Raw genomic sequence first — 15192 nt, 5'->3', positions numbered from 1 at the left:
ACCAGTATGATTTCATACCAATTTACCAACAGTACAGCAGGAAAAATTTGAGAAAATTACAAAATAAATTATGGAAATGTTTGTTTGTTTCATTTGTACCATTTTTAGGCGCATCTTTAAACAATCAAACATTGTTATAGTTTAATAATTTGATCATTACATGAAATAATCAAAATGATCAAAACCCTTCACTTATTATTATAAAGAAAAAAAAACTGTCACGGAACATTAAAAATGAAGATTAATCATGATTTTAATTGGATTGAATTGAATAAACAGACGTAAACTTTACCACCGGTAGAAAATGACATGATGTTAACAGCATACAGTCAGATATACTCTGGACGCACTACAAATCTAAAACTGTAGTTAATGTAAGAATATGTGCATAATAATAAAGGTGAGTGAGCTTAAATAGATTTACCATTTTACCAGTATGATTTCATACCAATTTACCAACAGTACAGCAGGAAAAATTTGAGAAAATTACAAAATAAATTATGGAAATGTTTGTTTGTTTCATTTGTACCATTTTTAGGCGCATCTTTAAACAATCAAACATTGTTATAGTTTAATAATTTGATCATTACATGAAATAATCAAAATGATCAAAACCCTTCACTTATTATTATAAAGAAAAAAAAACTGTCACGGAACATTAAAAATGAAGATTAATCATGATTTTAATTGGATTGAATTGAATAAACAGACGTAAACTTTACCACCGGTAGAAAATGACATGATGTTAACAGCATACAGTCAGATATACTCTGGACGCACTACAAATCTAAAACTGTAGTCATCAGGACAGGGGTTCGGCAGACCCATACTGCTGTTATTTGGAATCTCCGCCATGTCGTTTTTGAAATCTTGGACATGAAAGATATTGTTTTCCTTCTTACATGTGAGAAGCAACCTGTTGCTGTAGCGAATGGTGCTAGCATACATGTTCTGATTACCATATCCGTACAATCTTGCAACAGGAAAAGATGTACATGAAATACCATAATTAGAGCATTCCTGATTACTAAGAAACACCTGGGCTTGCCACTGCACATTTTGTTCTCTGTAAAGAGCACTAGGGTGTGCAGGAGTGGAGAAGGTTTGGATTCTGTTATTTTGGCCATAGTAGTAGTGATGGTATTGGTAATTGACGGTTGTGTCATTGATAAATAGACTCCACTCATCTCCAGTGTAGATTCTGGGTAGATACTCACTACTTATGTTATCAATTTGATTCCTGATCTTAGAGAAGGGTACAACATTGAACTGAAATCCTCTAAGCAGACCAGTTAGGTACAGTTTCTCATGATTCTGACGGAGAACGCTTGAGGAAAACTGCATTCCGTTCAGTTTATCCACTGGGATCATGAGGAAGCGGATGTGATTCAGGAGACTGGCCTGTTGATCTGAACTAATCTCATCACCTTTGTCTTGGATCCATCTCTCCAGAGCTTCAAGAAGAAAAGCTTCATCCTTCACAACCAGGTCTGAGCGCCGCAGCAGAGCGTCCATCATGTGAAAGGAGATGGTGCTCCACACTGGAGAGCTTATGAGGAACTCACAGTTCCAGGAAAGATACTGAAGGACGTTCTCCTGCAGAACAAGGTCACCTGTGCGGACGCCATACTTGAACATGGATACCTGTGTATGGAAGGTGTTGTCTTCAGGAATGAGTAAAGTGAAGACCCTGCCAACATCCTCCATAAGCTTCTTCACTCCAAAGGTAAACGCCAGCTGATGCAGACATTGAGCCGATGTGATGGAAACATCAATCTGACGTGTGTACAAATACCTGAGCAAAAACAGATAGTGCCTAAGTACTGTGTCAATATTTAGTTCTGACGAGTCATTCCCAGGAAATGGTGTCATTTGTGGTTGTAGCTGGTGGCTACACTATCTTAATAGTCAATCTAAAGGCTTGAATACACTACATGAAAAAACGTAGTCTATCTGCACTCTACACTATAGGCACTTATACGCCTCATTGCTAAGAGATGCATGATAAACTGCTTTGAGCATTGAGCGCAAGTTTCACAACGCTAACCATGTTACAGCTATGTCTTGGTGTTGGAAGCTTCCATTCAGCTGTGTCAGCAAGCTGCAAGAAATAGAGGTTGAGTGATTGAATGGAATTCAAGCGTATTTCGGGCAAACCACTGGTCGCTAACCAATATCAGCTGCTGTTTCGTCACTCCACCTACTTTAATATAAGGCCTTTCATACGCATGCTCCTTCATCTGTCGCACAGACATATGCACCCACCTCCAACCCTTTCCCTCCTAGCATCTTGACAAAAGAGCATTTGGATATCTGCTTAGAAAATGATTTTGACTGGACTGCTGACGGTTGCCATTGACTTCCATACTATGGAAAACATAGTATGGAAGTCAATGGCTATCGTCAACTCTTTGGTAACTAGCATTCTTAAAAATATATTGGAACAATTTGACGGTGAGTAAATGATGACAAAATTTTCATTTTTGTGTGAACTATCCCTTTAAACCAAAAGAATTAATCCACAGAATTCCCAATAAATTCTATTCTCAGAAGTGGTGCTGACTGAACTTTATTATGATTTATTTTTGCAAGGTGGAGCTTCTATTAGAGCAACCACATTAGACATTCTAGTTTACCCCATTCTTTGTATGAACACAATAAGCCACAAAAGACACCATTCAAGAGAATCGCACACAAAATAAACAAACAAATAAAAAAAGAGAAGTGGTCTTTAGAAAGTTACCTGAGAAAAGCAGAGACATGAGGATGGCAGGTCTGGCTGACATCCACTGTGAGGTTTCCGGAGTTGTTTGTTATGTTTAATTCTGGATAAATCATAAGGATCATACTGTGCACACAAAAAGTCAATTCTGACTCTTCACTGACGTCTTGGACATTAATTGTGAAATCACAACCATCTCCACTGTCAAACAGAAGACCAAGATCATCAGACAACCCCAGACTGTTATCCAGAAAGAACTGACGATTGCTGGTTATGTTTGTACCTGCAAAAAAAAAAAAAGGGTAATAAATAAGATTAAAATGTTCCTCAAGTTCCTCAAATCAATAAAAATCGTGGTCAAAGCACTTTGGGAAAACACAGAAAATCAGTTTCTGTGGAAAATTTATTTTCTTGCTAGTCACTGGAATTATAGCCAAACATGTTGCTTTTTATAGTAACACCTTGTGGCCAGCTGACAGTGAACTTCTGTGACTTCAGAGTGAACTTTCATGCTTATTTTTGTTATGGCCAATGAGTCTTTTGCATTTATCCGGAGCCAAACCTGAAAGGGAGTCCAGAAGATCCCACAGCATTGCAGTTCACATAATTCACGTAGTTATAATTCATGGCTAAAGATTAACGTTAATTGAGTGTGCATTTTATTAACCAACTAAACAATTAACAATCAAATCGGGAAGCTCCATTTTCAGGAAGCTCCATTTTACGCACAAATTATTCTGAATTTACTCTAGTATTAGTCTTAGAGCAGGGGTGTCAAACTCAATTCCTGGAGGGCCGGAGCCCTGCAGAGTTTTGTTCCAACCCTGCTCCAACACACATACCATGTAGTTTTCAAATAAGCCTGAAGGACCTGATTAGTTGGATCAGGTGTGTTTAATTAGGGTTGGATCTAAACTCTGAAGGGCTCCGGCCCTCCAGGAATTGAGTTTGACTCCCCTGTCTTAGAGTTTCATGAATGAGGCCCACCGTCCTTATGTGATCCTTTACATACATTTCCAAATTCATGATGATTAAGGCATTTGAAACTGAAATAAGTACCTGGCCAAAATTAAATAGATATTTGTGGCTATATGTTAGGCTTGAAAGCGTATCTGCCAAACAAATTGAATAACAAAGAAATCTTTGAAATTCAAGGAGAAACATTAAATAATAAAAGGCAAGTACTGCCACACTTTTAAAATGCTGAAAACTGGTTGGAAATGAGACCTTAAATATGCTTATTTTAAATGTGTAACAGCGCCACCTAGCAGCAGATAGACGTTGTATAGCCTAGTGCAGTGGTTCTTATTCCTGGTTCTGGGGACCCCCTGCTCTGCACATTTTGCATGTCTCCCTAATTTAACACACCTGACTGAGATCATCAGCTCGTTAGGAGAGAGATCCATGAACTAAGTGTGTCAGATAAGGGAGACATACAAAATGTGCAGAGAAGGGGGACCCCAGGACCAGGATTAAGAAGGACCACTGGCCTAGTGGGTGACATCTGGGACCATTTTAGTTTCTGCATTTGACCACAGATATGGAGGGTGACACTCATTCATTTTTCAGATATCGGACATTCAATTGTTTTTTTTGTTTTTTTTATGATACTGAATATTTGACTATCCTTGCTTTCATAGAAGAAATGTCATAATAATAAAACATCTGAACAAAAACAAGAGAAAATTAATCAAAGTAAAAAATGAATACAATTAGGCATTATAGTTGTCACTGTTATAGGTGTTTTCATATGTTTCTTGTTCTCCTCCCCTGTTTAGTTCAGGTCTACCTAGTTTCTGATCTTGTCATTAGTTTCCATGGTTACGTACAGTACGGTTAGTTTCAGGTGTGTCTCATTAATTTACCAATTATATATACTCCCTGTTTCGTTCCGTCCTCTGCCGGGTTTTTGGATTACACTACTTCATAGTGCGCTTAATATAGCACTACATGTTACAGAATAACCGGCCTAAAAGTGATTAATTTGTGGAGTTTCTCTTTCTTTTTGCTTTGTTTTCTTTTTTGTATTTATGGATTTGCCCGATGTCAAGAGGATCGTTCCTTCACTACCCAGACAGCTGCCTGTGTACATTCTATTACGTTGGACTGAACACCTCGATGAAGGCCAAGCTGTCTGGGGAAGGTCCTCGATGAAGCTTCGCCGCATTTGTGGAGTGGGTGCTGATGAATTGTGGATTGGTTTTCACCATCGGCCCCATGGGGGACATCACCAGCCCTACTCCTGACTCAGAGCCCAGCCTGCCATCACCCTGCTGCACGGAGTGATTGTCTGTGTCCACCACAGATGGAAAGCCAGAGCCAGCCGCGACAAAAGAGCTAGTGCAAGACGATGAGACTGATCCTGCCGCTGTAGAAATTCTAGTGGAGTAGGCGGGCATGGAGGAAAGCCCCGCCCACATTCCCACCACTGAGGGTTAGCTGCTGCTGGCCTCTGAATTAATATTTAAATATTTGGAAGAGGAAAACTTCCTGTTTCTCTCGTCACCGCTGGTTCCGTCCAGCCCTGAATGTCCTGCGTTCCCGCTGGTTATGCCCAGCCCTGAATCTCCTGTGATCCCGCTGGTTCCATCCAGCCCTGAATCTCCTGCATCTCCTGAATCTCCTATGTTGCCCATCACCTGTTCTCCTGTGTTCTCTCCCTCCTCCTCTCCTAAAACCAGCCAGTTCCTCAGCCCTGCCTCCACTGGTTCTTGTCAGTCCCTCAGCTCACCCTAAGTTAGCACCATCCAGGTGCTCTGATTCACTTCGGGCCTTCCAGTCCCCAGCTCCTCCTTGGCATGAAGATCCCTTATCTCCACATCTAGCCTCTGAGTCCCGGACTCCACCGCGAACCTCCGACCCATCAGTGCCACCTTGGCTCCTTGTTCTCTCATCTCCACCATGGCCCATCATCCCACTGGCTCCACTGGGCTCCCTCATTCCTCTGGCTCTGCCTTGGTCAATCATCGACCTGCCTCCTCCACAGGATTGCACTCCTCCTGCTTCGTCTTGTTGCTCCATCCCTCAGGCTCCATTTGGCTCCTCCTTCCTTCTGGCTCCACATTTGTCCTCAGTCGCTCTGGCTCTGCCACGGTCTTCTGGGTCCCTGCCTCTGCCTCAGTCGCATGAGCTGTCAGCTCCGCCTTGGCCCTCCGGACCCACGGTGTCACTCTGGCTCTTCAGCTCTCCGTCCCCGCCTTGGGCTCCACCTCTATCGGCTCCTTCTCCATCAGCCTACCTCCACCATGGCTCCTCCCTCCATCAACTCCATCATGGGCCTTCTTCCTGCCTGGACTCTGGATCCAAATCTGGTTCCTCCTGCTTCTGGCTCCTCCCTCTATCATCGTCACCTTCCTCTCACCATCCATCAACTCCCCTGGTTTCCTGTCCTCTGTGTACTCTGTGTCCTCCTCCAGAGCCCCCCCTTCCCTCCTCGGATGGACTCTTTGCAGCGCGAGGACACGCCTTCCAGGAGGGGGAGCTACTGTCATGGTTATGGACTATTTGTTGTTTTTTTTCTTATGTTTCTTGTTCTCCTGCCCTGTTTAGTTGAGGTCTCCCTAGTTTCTGATCTTGTCATTAGTTTCCATGGTTACGTATTAGTTTCAGGTGTGTCTCATTAATGTACCCATTATATATACCCCCTGTTTTATTTAGTTCTCTGACGGTTATTTGCTTTACATGGTGTTTGTGCTACGTTTGCTCCTGCAATTCTCCTGTGTTTATTCCTTGTGGATTTAAAATTAAAACGCTGTTTTGGATTATGCTACTTCGTTGTGCGCTTAATATAGCGCTACACGTTACAATAGTATTACGAGGCCTAAATCCACTTCCATAAGCAAGCGCTGTAATTTCTGCAAGATCCAGTAGATGTCTTACCAGTTTCACAGACCACTCCTGCATCCTCTTTATGTGAGCAGTCAGTAACACCCCAGCCTTTGAAGCAGCATTCAGACAATGAGCCCTCTGAGCCTTTGCAGTTCATGTCATCCAGCCAGATTGGACCAGAGCCTAAAAAGTATAATAGAACACGGGTCAAAAATTAGACTGCTGGTATCACAGTGCGTAGCATTTAAATTGTTTTCCCCACACTAATGTGTTTATACCTTCACCATATTGTCCTCCAGGCGTAACTGATTTTGCTCCAGGAAAACCCAGCTGACGACACACCACTTGTGCTTCAGCCAGGTCCCATCCGTCATCGCAAACTGTACCCCACTGCCCGTCATGGTAGACCTCCACACGACCAGATGAAGGCAGATCCCCCACCAATCGCACTCTGCCTTCACGTTTAGGCTTTGACTCTTCATCTGTCACAAGCAATAAACTCATTTATTTAGAGGGTTCATGAAAATGTAAAAGAAAGCCCACAACAAATAAGACAGACCAATCTGTGAAACGATGAAGGCTATATTTAAGATCAGATGAACAGCTTTGCAAAGATTTAAAGTAGATGGTAGTATATTCTTATATTTGTAAACACATGCATTTTTGTGTAATATTTATATAGAAAGTGCAAACGCAAACAATATTATGTAATTGTAAAGAAGTGTTATGTTCATATAGTCTACTAACCAAACAAAGTCCACCGCTGTGCTGACACATGGAAAAACAGCAATGTCCATAAAATATACATGACCATTTTCTTGCTGGAAACTCTTTAAAACACCAAATCAGGATGAACACAATTCATGGAGGTTCTTACTAATAGACTTACAAACTGTCTTGCTTTCATTTAAATATCTGCTAAATCAGGTCAAGCATTGTGAGATATCCCTTACATGATCCACCACTGTCCAATCACAATTAAGGTCTGCCTTAAGTTTCATTTCATGAGAAAACAAACTCAAGAATACAGGCAGTCTGCATGTTCAAACAAATCCAGTTTCAGTGGTTGTTTTGAGTTTGACACAAAGACCTTTCACACAATACTTAGGTTCTCAAGCCATTTCTCAGCACTGGTGTATGTACATAAAAAGTCTATGCTCAAACAAACGTGACTGTGTTCTGTTTTATTCATATTCACAAGACCTTTTGAATCCGGGGTTTGGCATTCAAGTGACTTCAAGTGCGACCGGACCTGGCGTTGAAACGGATTTGAGCATGACGCAGCTGAAACACTCATGATTAGTGTTAACTACAATTCTTTTGCAGCATATTGTCACATATATTATGGCTTTTACTTACTGATAACTGTAAATTTTGGATCTGAACAGAAATTCAAGAGTTACAGTACAACGTACGTTTCATGCAGTATTCATACGTCTTGAACAACGAAAGCTATTGCAAAAGAAATAAATCTGAATGTAATAGCCAAAAAACAACATTTTTATGGTCCACAGTCATCAGTTTTAACAGGGTGGACATTAATTAACTGGTGGACACCTGGACAATAAAGAACCCTTTTTGACTAAGAGGACAAGGTGACACCTGTTGCAAGACTTGTACTGTGCTCAAATGATTTACACATTCAGAGCATAACAATAGTCTTTTATCGAAAGGACACTGTTTCTTAGAATAATACAACTCTTTTGGCTGATGCTATATGACACTGCTGGGTGTGAGCACATCTCAAAGAAGAACATGAAATTTAAGCTCTTTGACATTCAGATCTTCATTTGTAACTTATAAGGTTGCTCACTAAAACAAATATTACTGTGACAGTACTTGTATTATTTGTTACTTCAGTTAACATGAATTAAAATGCAAAGAATTTGTTTAAATTTAGTTTTTCCTTGGCTAGATAAAGTTGGCCACCTTGAACCTTCACTAATTCACATTCATTAAATAAACGGACATTGACTGATTGTTTTCTTGTAGCAATGACATTTAGAAAACAGAAGTGTGCAGTTAGGAATTTCAAAAAAGGGAAAGCGAGAGCAGAAAGGAAGGTGAGGCATGAAGCTGAAACTGTGGAGTGAAAAAAGAAATGAAGAAGAAGTAAATGTAGATGCAGAGAAGAACTATTCAAGTTATGTTCACAATTAAAATTCATTTAAAGGGATTAGAGAAAAAAATATATAGTCACATTTTAAATGTGTTGTAGAGTTCATTTTCTTCAATATGCTGTTAGATTTCATCAAATTGAATGTCACTATGCTTTCAGTTGTTTGAATTTTATGCATGAATTGAGTGAACTCATGAATTTTACTCCTATAGCCTTAACTTACTACTGTAGCCTAGGCTATATGTTGTTCGGTTTGCTAAATATGTCTGTTTGATAATATACATAAATAAACCATGTGTGGTTTATGTGTACCACGTGTGTGTGTGTGTATACACATCTTTACCTGAATTCACCCTAATAGTTGTAAATCAGGCAACACATTAACTCAAGATTGATAATGAATGAATGTGCCTAATGAATTGTGATTGTTCTCATATACATTTATTAAACAATTACCTGTTGTGCAACGGTCAAAATGTTATCAATTTTGATGAGGCTAGATATATTTCTTAAATATCTTAACTATTAACACTGGTCAGTCAAAGAGGAATCACACTGACAGAGATCATGTAAGAAATATTTGTATTTTATTTTTGAAGTGCACTTTCAAAATTAAGCATTTTTATTGTGACAATATTTAAATGAAAATTTTAAAATCAACTGAAACATTTGAGAGAAATCACTGCAGAATGAGTAACATCAATAAAAATAAAAAAACTCAAATTTAATAGATTTGATTAAACTAGGATTTGAATATACTGAAATGCCTGTGCAGTCAGATATACTCTGGACGCACTACAAATCTAAAACTGTAGTCATCAGGACAGGGGTTCGGCAGACCCATACTGCTGTTATTTGGAATTACCGCCATGCTGTTTTTGAAATCTTGGACATGAAAGATATTGTTTTCATTCTTACATGTGAGAATCAACCTGTTGCTGTAGCGAATGGTGCTAGCATACATGTTCTGATTACCATATCCGTACAATCTTGCAACAGGAAAAGATGTACATGAAATACCATAATTAGAGCATTCCTGATTACTAAGAAACACCTGGGCTTGCCACTGCACATTTTGTTCTCTGTAAAGAGCACTAGGGTGTGCAGGAGTGGAGAAGGTTTGGATTCTGGATTGGATTCTATTTTGGCCATACCCACGGTTATAGTTATAACCTATAGTATAACCATAGCTGTATGTAGGCCTATTACGTGGATATTTGACAGTGGTTGCATTTAAAATTACACTCCACTCATCTCCAGTGTAGATTCTGGGTAGATACTCACTACTCATGTTATATATTTGCTTTCTGATCTTGGAGAAGGGCAGAGCATTGAACTGAAATCCTCTAAGCAGACCAGTTAGGTACAGTTTCTCATGATTCCGACGGAGAACACTTGAGGAAAACTGCATTTCGTACAGTTTATCCACTGGGATCATGAGGAAGCGGATGTGATTCAGGAGACTGGCCTGTTGATCTGAACTAATCTCATCACCTTTGTCTTGGATCCATCTCTCCAGAGCTTCAAGAAGAAAAGCTTCACCCTTCACAACCAGGTCTGAGCGCCGCAGCAGAGCGTCCATCATGTGAAAGGAGATGGTGCTCCACACTGGAGAGCTTATGAGGAACTCACAGTTCCAGGAAAGATACTGAAGGACGTTCTCCTGCAGAACAAGGTCACCTGTGCGGACGCCATACTTGAACATGGATACCTGGGTATGGAAGGTGTTGTCTTCAGGAATGAGTAAAGTGAAGACCCTGCCAACATCCTCCATAAGCTTCTTCACTCCAAAGGTAAATGCCAGCTGATGCAGACATTGAGCCGATGTGATGGAAACATCAATCTGACGTGTGTACAAATACCTGAGCAAAAACAGTTCAGATACTATAAGTGTCTAACACTGATAAATATAGTCAGTTCTGATTTGAACAATTCAAATTCTCAATGAACTGAGAAAATTGGATAGAGCTATGAAGTTAAGTGGTCTTCAGAACATTACCTGAGAAAAGGAGAGACATGAGGATGGCAGGTCTGGCTGACATCCACTGTGAGGGTTCTAGAGTCTTTTGTTATGTTTAGTTCTGGATAAAACATGAGGATCATACTGTGCACACAAAAAGTCAATTCTGACTCTTTACTGTTGTCTTTTATATTAATTTTGAAATCACAACCATTTCCACGGTCAAACAGAAGACCAAGATCATCAGACAAACCCAGACTGTTATCCACAGAGAACTGACGATTGCTGGTTATGTTTGTACCTGCAATAATGTAACAAAATAGATTAAATAGTACAAAATAATACAGACATAAAACTGCAAATATATCTAGTTGCTGAATTTCTTACCAGTCTCACAGACCACCCCTGCATCCTCTTTATGTGTGCAGTCAGTAACACCCCAGCCCTTGAAGCTGCAGTCCGACAATGAGCTCTCCGAGCCTTTACAGTTCATGTCATCCAGCCAGATTGAACCAGAACCTAAAAAAATAAAAATATAAGACAATTATTTTTATCACAGTGTGTAACAAATAAATTGTGCTGTGGAGTTTGTACCTTCACCATAACGTCCTCCAGGTGTAACTGATTTTGCTCCAGGAAAACCCAGCTGACGACACACCACTTGTGCTTCAGCCAGGTCCCATCCGTCATCACAAACTGTACCCCACTGTCCGTCATGGTAGACCTCCACACGACCAGATGAAGGCAGATCCCCCACCAATCGCACTCTGCCCTCCTGTTTTGGCTGCTTTAGTCTGTCATCTTCAGCCAGTGACACAAGATGTAGAAGAACATAGAAATTTAGAGATGTTTACAAATATAATTGTGACATAGTATTTTTTTTTTTTTGAAACTCAAAAATTCTCCAAATACAAATACAAATAATTTAAAAAGAAAGGTTTTATTTACTAACCAAACAGGCTCAGGCGCGCTGCTGAAACGTGAAGAAACAGTAGAGGCCATAGAAGGTACATGATTCTTCTTTTGCTGGAGATATTGCAAACAGCAGCGACAGGAACACAATTCACAACTGAATGAGTTACAAAACATCTTGCTTTTCCTTTAAATAATGACCAAATCAAGTCAACTATTGTGAAACTTAGATCAAATGCTGTGTAATCACATTTGAGGGCTACCAAAAGTTTCATTTCGTGAAAATGTGAAATTTGGGAAGTTTCATTACTGCAACATATGCATTTAAACAAGAACTGTCTGTCAGCATGTCTGGGCTAAGGTTAGCCACATGCTGTGCAAGATCAGTCAAACCAAATTCACACAATACAAAAAGAAATGAATTAGTTAATTTCATACATGTTTTCCCTGTCACAGCCAAGAAGGCAGTTCCCCAGCTGCCAGCGCCTCTGATCATGGACAAGAAGATCATGGAAATGGACACCCACCAGCTCTTTGCTACCAAACTAATTCTGTCAGAAGGCTTGGTCACTGTAACCAATGTTGGTTGTGTCCGACTCTGTTTTCCCAGGGTCCCTACAGCCTCCCTTCCCAGTGGTTGCTGCCAACCCGTCCCTTTCCCTACTGGAGTCGCCACTTCCACCCTACAGCTCTTGCTTAATTGGGCTTCCCAGTCAGTCTCATCCCATCTGGTCCCGTTCCCCAGGCAGCCGGTTGTGTCCTACCCACCTGGCTCTTCTGCTCCACCTGATCCTGCCACAATGCTTTCTCTGCCCAGTCTAAAGCCCCTTTCTGACTGGGTGCCATGTTCCCTCTGTCTTTTCATCACTGCGACCAGCCCTCAATGGCCTCCCAATAATGCTGATCTGCTCTGGGTACTGTCAGGATTCTGCCCTCTCCTTATTCTTATTTGTTCATGTTTTCTATGTTTGTTCCAGGACCAGAGTTGACCAGGGATGGGCAGCTCCGGTCCTGGAGGGCCACTGTCCTGCAGTTTAGCTCCACCCCTAATCAAACACAACTGAAATATCTAACCTGTCTCTTCAGGATTGCTTGAAAATTGCAGGCAGGTGTGTTTGATTATGGATGGAGATAAACTCCAGGAGTAAAGTTGCCCATCTCTGGTTAAGACCTTAGCTGTGTTCAAAATCTCCCCCATGCCCTTATTCACTATTCCCTACATTAGTCCACTAATATAGTCCAGTTGAAGGAGTGAATGAAAATAAGCGAGCAAATTCAGACACTGAGTGCGCCAGGAGGGTTGCCACTTTTGCGTAGTTTGTGCTGTAAGAAACTATAGTCTGCCCCAATCCAGATTCCACTCCACACTAGATGTTTGATTATGCTCATTTCCCAGAATGGCTTAATTATTATAGAGAAGATGAAAGTCAACGGTTATGTTGTTTCTAGATCATTTGGGATGATTACATCCTGAGCAAATGGTGACCAATTGTAGAATGGGAATGGGTGTGGGACACCGAGAACCATCTCAGGCAATGGGATGTCAGAACTTCATTAACATACAGATCACAGCTGTTACGACAGGAGAAACTTCATTTACATTAAGGGTTGTAAACTGTAACTGTATAAAAGGTTTGAGTTTAGGATGTTCGGGGTTCATTCTGACTCCGTTGAACCCAAGGTACTACATGTACTTTGTCACTGCTATGCTGCAATAAACATCTTCATCAAGATATTCAGCGTCCTCATCATTTTTTTTACATTGGCGAGCCACCCAGCGAGGGATTTCCAAAAAAAAGTGGGGAAAGGTAAGAAAAGCGGTTTCTTTCTTCTATGCCGTTTTTGTCAGGGAACCCCCTCGTTTAAAAAAATCTAGAAAATAACATTTTAAAGACAGAAGTTAGAATTTGCTTTGTTCAGTATGAGCAGGAGTTGTTCTTAAGCCTATTCTGTACAATTCTGTTTAAGATTCTAACGGAACTGAATCAGCCCGACGCAGTGTGGTGGCAGAGTTGTATTGGAATTGTTGTTAAAGTAACTGAAGCAAAGCGCTTACGTTTAAAGTTTCTAAAGTAACTGAAACAAAGTTGTACGTTTCTAACGTAATTGAAACTGACTGAGAAGTTGTTATAATTTTGATGAAATTCTAAAGTATTTGAATTGACCCAACGCAGTGTGGTCAGAATTATTTCAAAACTTTTGTGTGTTATAGTTTATAGTGAGTCCAATGCACTGTGATTCCGAAGTTGTTAAATTCTCAAGTCAGCGACTATGTCATGTCATTGAGAAATCGCAAGGCTGAAGAGATCATTTTGAAGGAACAGATAGTGAGATTAAGATGAGAAATTTCAAAGTCCGAAACAGAGGGAATCATTTAGATGTTTGTATGAAGTGACAACTACACATTTGGAACATGCCCAATCCAATTCTGAATATTGTGAAAATAACTGCAAGGAAGCCTTTAGTCTACAACATAGTTCTTCAGATGATTCTGTGAGGTTCCCAATAGCACCAGTGCGAACAAGACAGACTGGAAATGGAAATAGAAATGAGAGGGTTCTTTCATGGACATTCAAAGTCTTGTTACAGCAGTGGGTACTTTTCACCCTGATAACATGAATCCTGTAGAGTTTTCGTCGAAACTGGAAAAGGTAGTGAATGTTTATAGTGTGTCAGACGCAGATGCTTGTAGACTTCTTATGATCTGCATTCCTCGATCATTAACTAGTGCTCTCTCACAGAACATTCGTGACAAAAGAGCAGAGAGAGGGGCAAGGAGAGAAGCTCTACTTAGAGTTGTTGGGACTGATTTGGTTAACTTGAGTAAGAGAACTGAAGTGACAATGGAAACTGGGGAGCATCCTATGGCATTTGCGTCCAGGTTGTGGGAAATGTTTAGTCGTTACAGTGGTGTGCCAAATGCAACTAAATAAAAACTCATGTTTAAGTTTGCATTAAGTGCACAGAGTAGATCACACATGCAAGAAGCCATTGCTCTTCATGTAAATGTAAATACACCATACGAGCAAATCATTTCCAAAATGACAGCATTTCAATGCAAAAAGTCAAATAAAAGCATTAGAATCTAGACATCCAGTTGCTGCCTTTGGCAGGAGAGAATGTTCTAGACCAGTGTTTCACAACCGGGGTGCCGTCTGTCGAGAGCAGGGGTGCCGTGTATATGAAGGAAGGAATTTTATTTCACTATTTACAGGGTATCTGCAGAATTTAAAAAAATAAATTTAAGGCAATTTATGACCCATTTTAACAGCTGCACAAGTAAAATGAACACCGTATGAGTGGGGTTGGACAATGTCTATGGTAACATACAGTACTGAGCCATAAAATTACATGATTTACAGTTCAGATACAGGTTTTCACAAAAACAAAAATCTTATACAACAGCATTTCAGCCTTCAGACCATTTCTTATGAAAAGGGATAAATCAAGCATATAAATTGTCAATTTAAAACGTATAAATAATTATACGTCTTAATTGTTTTCGATTTTTAGAAGGCACATTAACTTCGTTCTCATTTACAACTCTGTGTTTGCTGCATAAAAACATGAGTTGATATTTGCATTGATCTGACCATAAACAGCAAGAAAGGCTTGTTGGAAATGCAAATTCATTCTCTGCCACAAGGTGGC

General features: G+C 40.3%; 2 protein-coding genes across 2 annotated transcripts; both read right to left on the bottom strand.

Annotated features, from left to right (window-relative positions):
* Positions 1–697: 697 nt before the first annotated feature.
* Positions 698–7441, bottom strand: LOC107671260 (galectin-3-binding protein A-like). The gene is made up of 5 exons (XM_016464158.1): positions 7298–7441; positions 6829–7032; positions 6602–6733; positions 2744–3005; positions 698–1795 (listed from the first exon to the last, which is right to left on the bottom strand). The coding sequence occupies exons 1-5, from the start codon at positions 7362–7364 to the stop codon at positions 760–762; spliced, it is 1701 nt and encodes a 566-aa protein (XP_016319644.1). The 5' UTR covers positions 7365–7441; the 3' UTR covers positions 698–759.
* Positions 7442–9275: 1834 nt separating this feature from the next.
* On the bottom strand, positions 9276–11691 carry LOC107671259 (galectin-3-binding protein A-like). Its single transcript, XM_016464157.1, has 5 exons — positions 11582–11691; positions 11224–11430; positions 11017–11148; positions 10669–10930; positions 9276–10531 (listed from the first exon to the last, which is right to left on the bottom strand). Exons 1-5 carry the CDS (start codon positions 11640–11642, stop codon positions 9445–9447), a joined length of 1749 nt encoding a protein of 582 aa, XP_016319643.1. The 5' UTR covers positions 11643–11691; the 3' UTR covers positions 9276–9444.
* Between the last annotated feature and the right edge of the window lie 3501 nt (positions 11692–15192).

This window comes from Sinocyclocheilus anshuiensis, unplaced genomic scaffold, assembly GCF_001515605.1.
Source record: "Sinocyclocheilus anshuiensis isolate Anshui unplaced genomic scaffold, SAMN03320099.WGS_v1.1 scaffold2670, whole genome shotgun sequence".
In the NCBI taxonomy this organism is placed as follows: domain Eukaryota; kingdom Metazoa; phylum Chordata; class Actinopteri; order Cypriniformes; family Cyprinidae; genus Sinocyclocheilus; species Sinocyclocheilus anshuiensis.
This window is presented reverse-complemented; position numbering and strand designations above follow the sequence as displayed.

Bases quoted from the DNA above. Each gene is read 5' to 3' on its own strand.
- LOC107671259 (XM_016464157.1), bottom strand. From the start codon at position 11,642: ATGTACCTTCTATGGCCTCTACTGTTTCTTCACGTTTCAGCAGCGCGC. The intron at 11,431-11,581 runs GTTAGTAAATAA...CACTGGCTGAAG, and splicing joins AGCGCGCCTGAGCCTGTTTG to ATGACAGACTAAAGCAGCCA. The intron at 10,532-10,668 runs GTAATGTTCTGA...GTTTTTGCTCAG, and splicing joins CATGTCTCTCCTTTTCTCAG to GTATTTGTACACACGTCAGA.
- LOC107671260 (XM_016464158.1), bottom strand. From the start codon at position 7,364: ATGGTCATGTATATTTTATGGACATTGCTGTTTTTCCATGTGTCAGCA. The intron at 7,033-7,297 runs GTTAGTAGACTA...TGCTTGTGACAG, and splicing joins ACAGCGGTGGACTTTGTTTG to ATGAAGAGTCAAAGCCTAAA. The intron at 3,006-6,601 runs GTAAGACATCTA...TTTTTTTTGCAG, and splicing joins AGGAGTGGTCTGTGAAACTG to GTACAAACATAACCAGCAAT.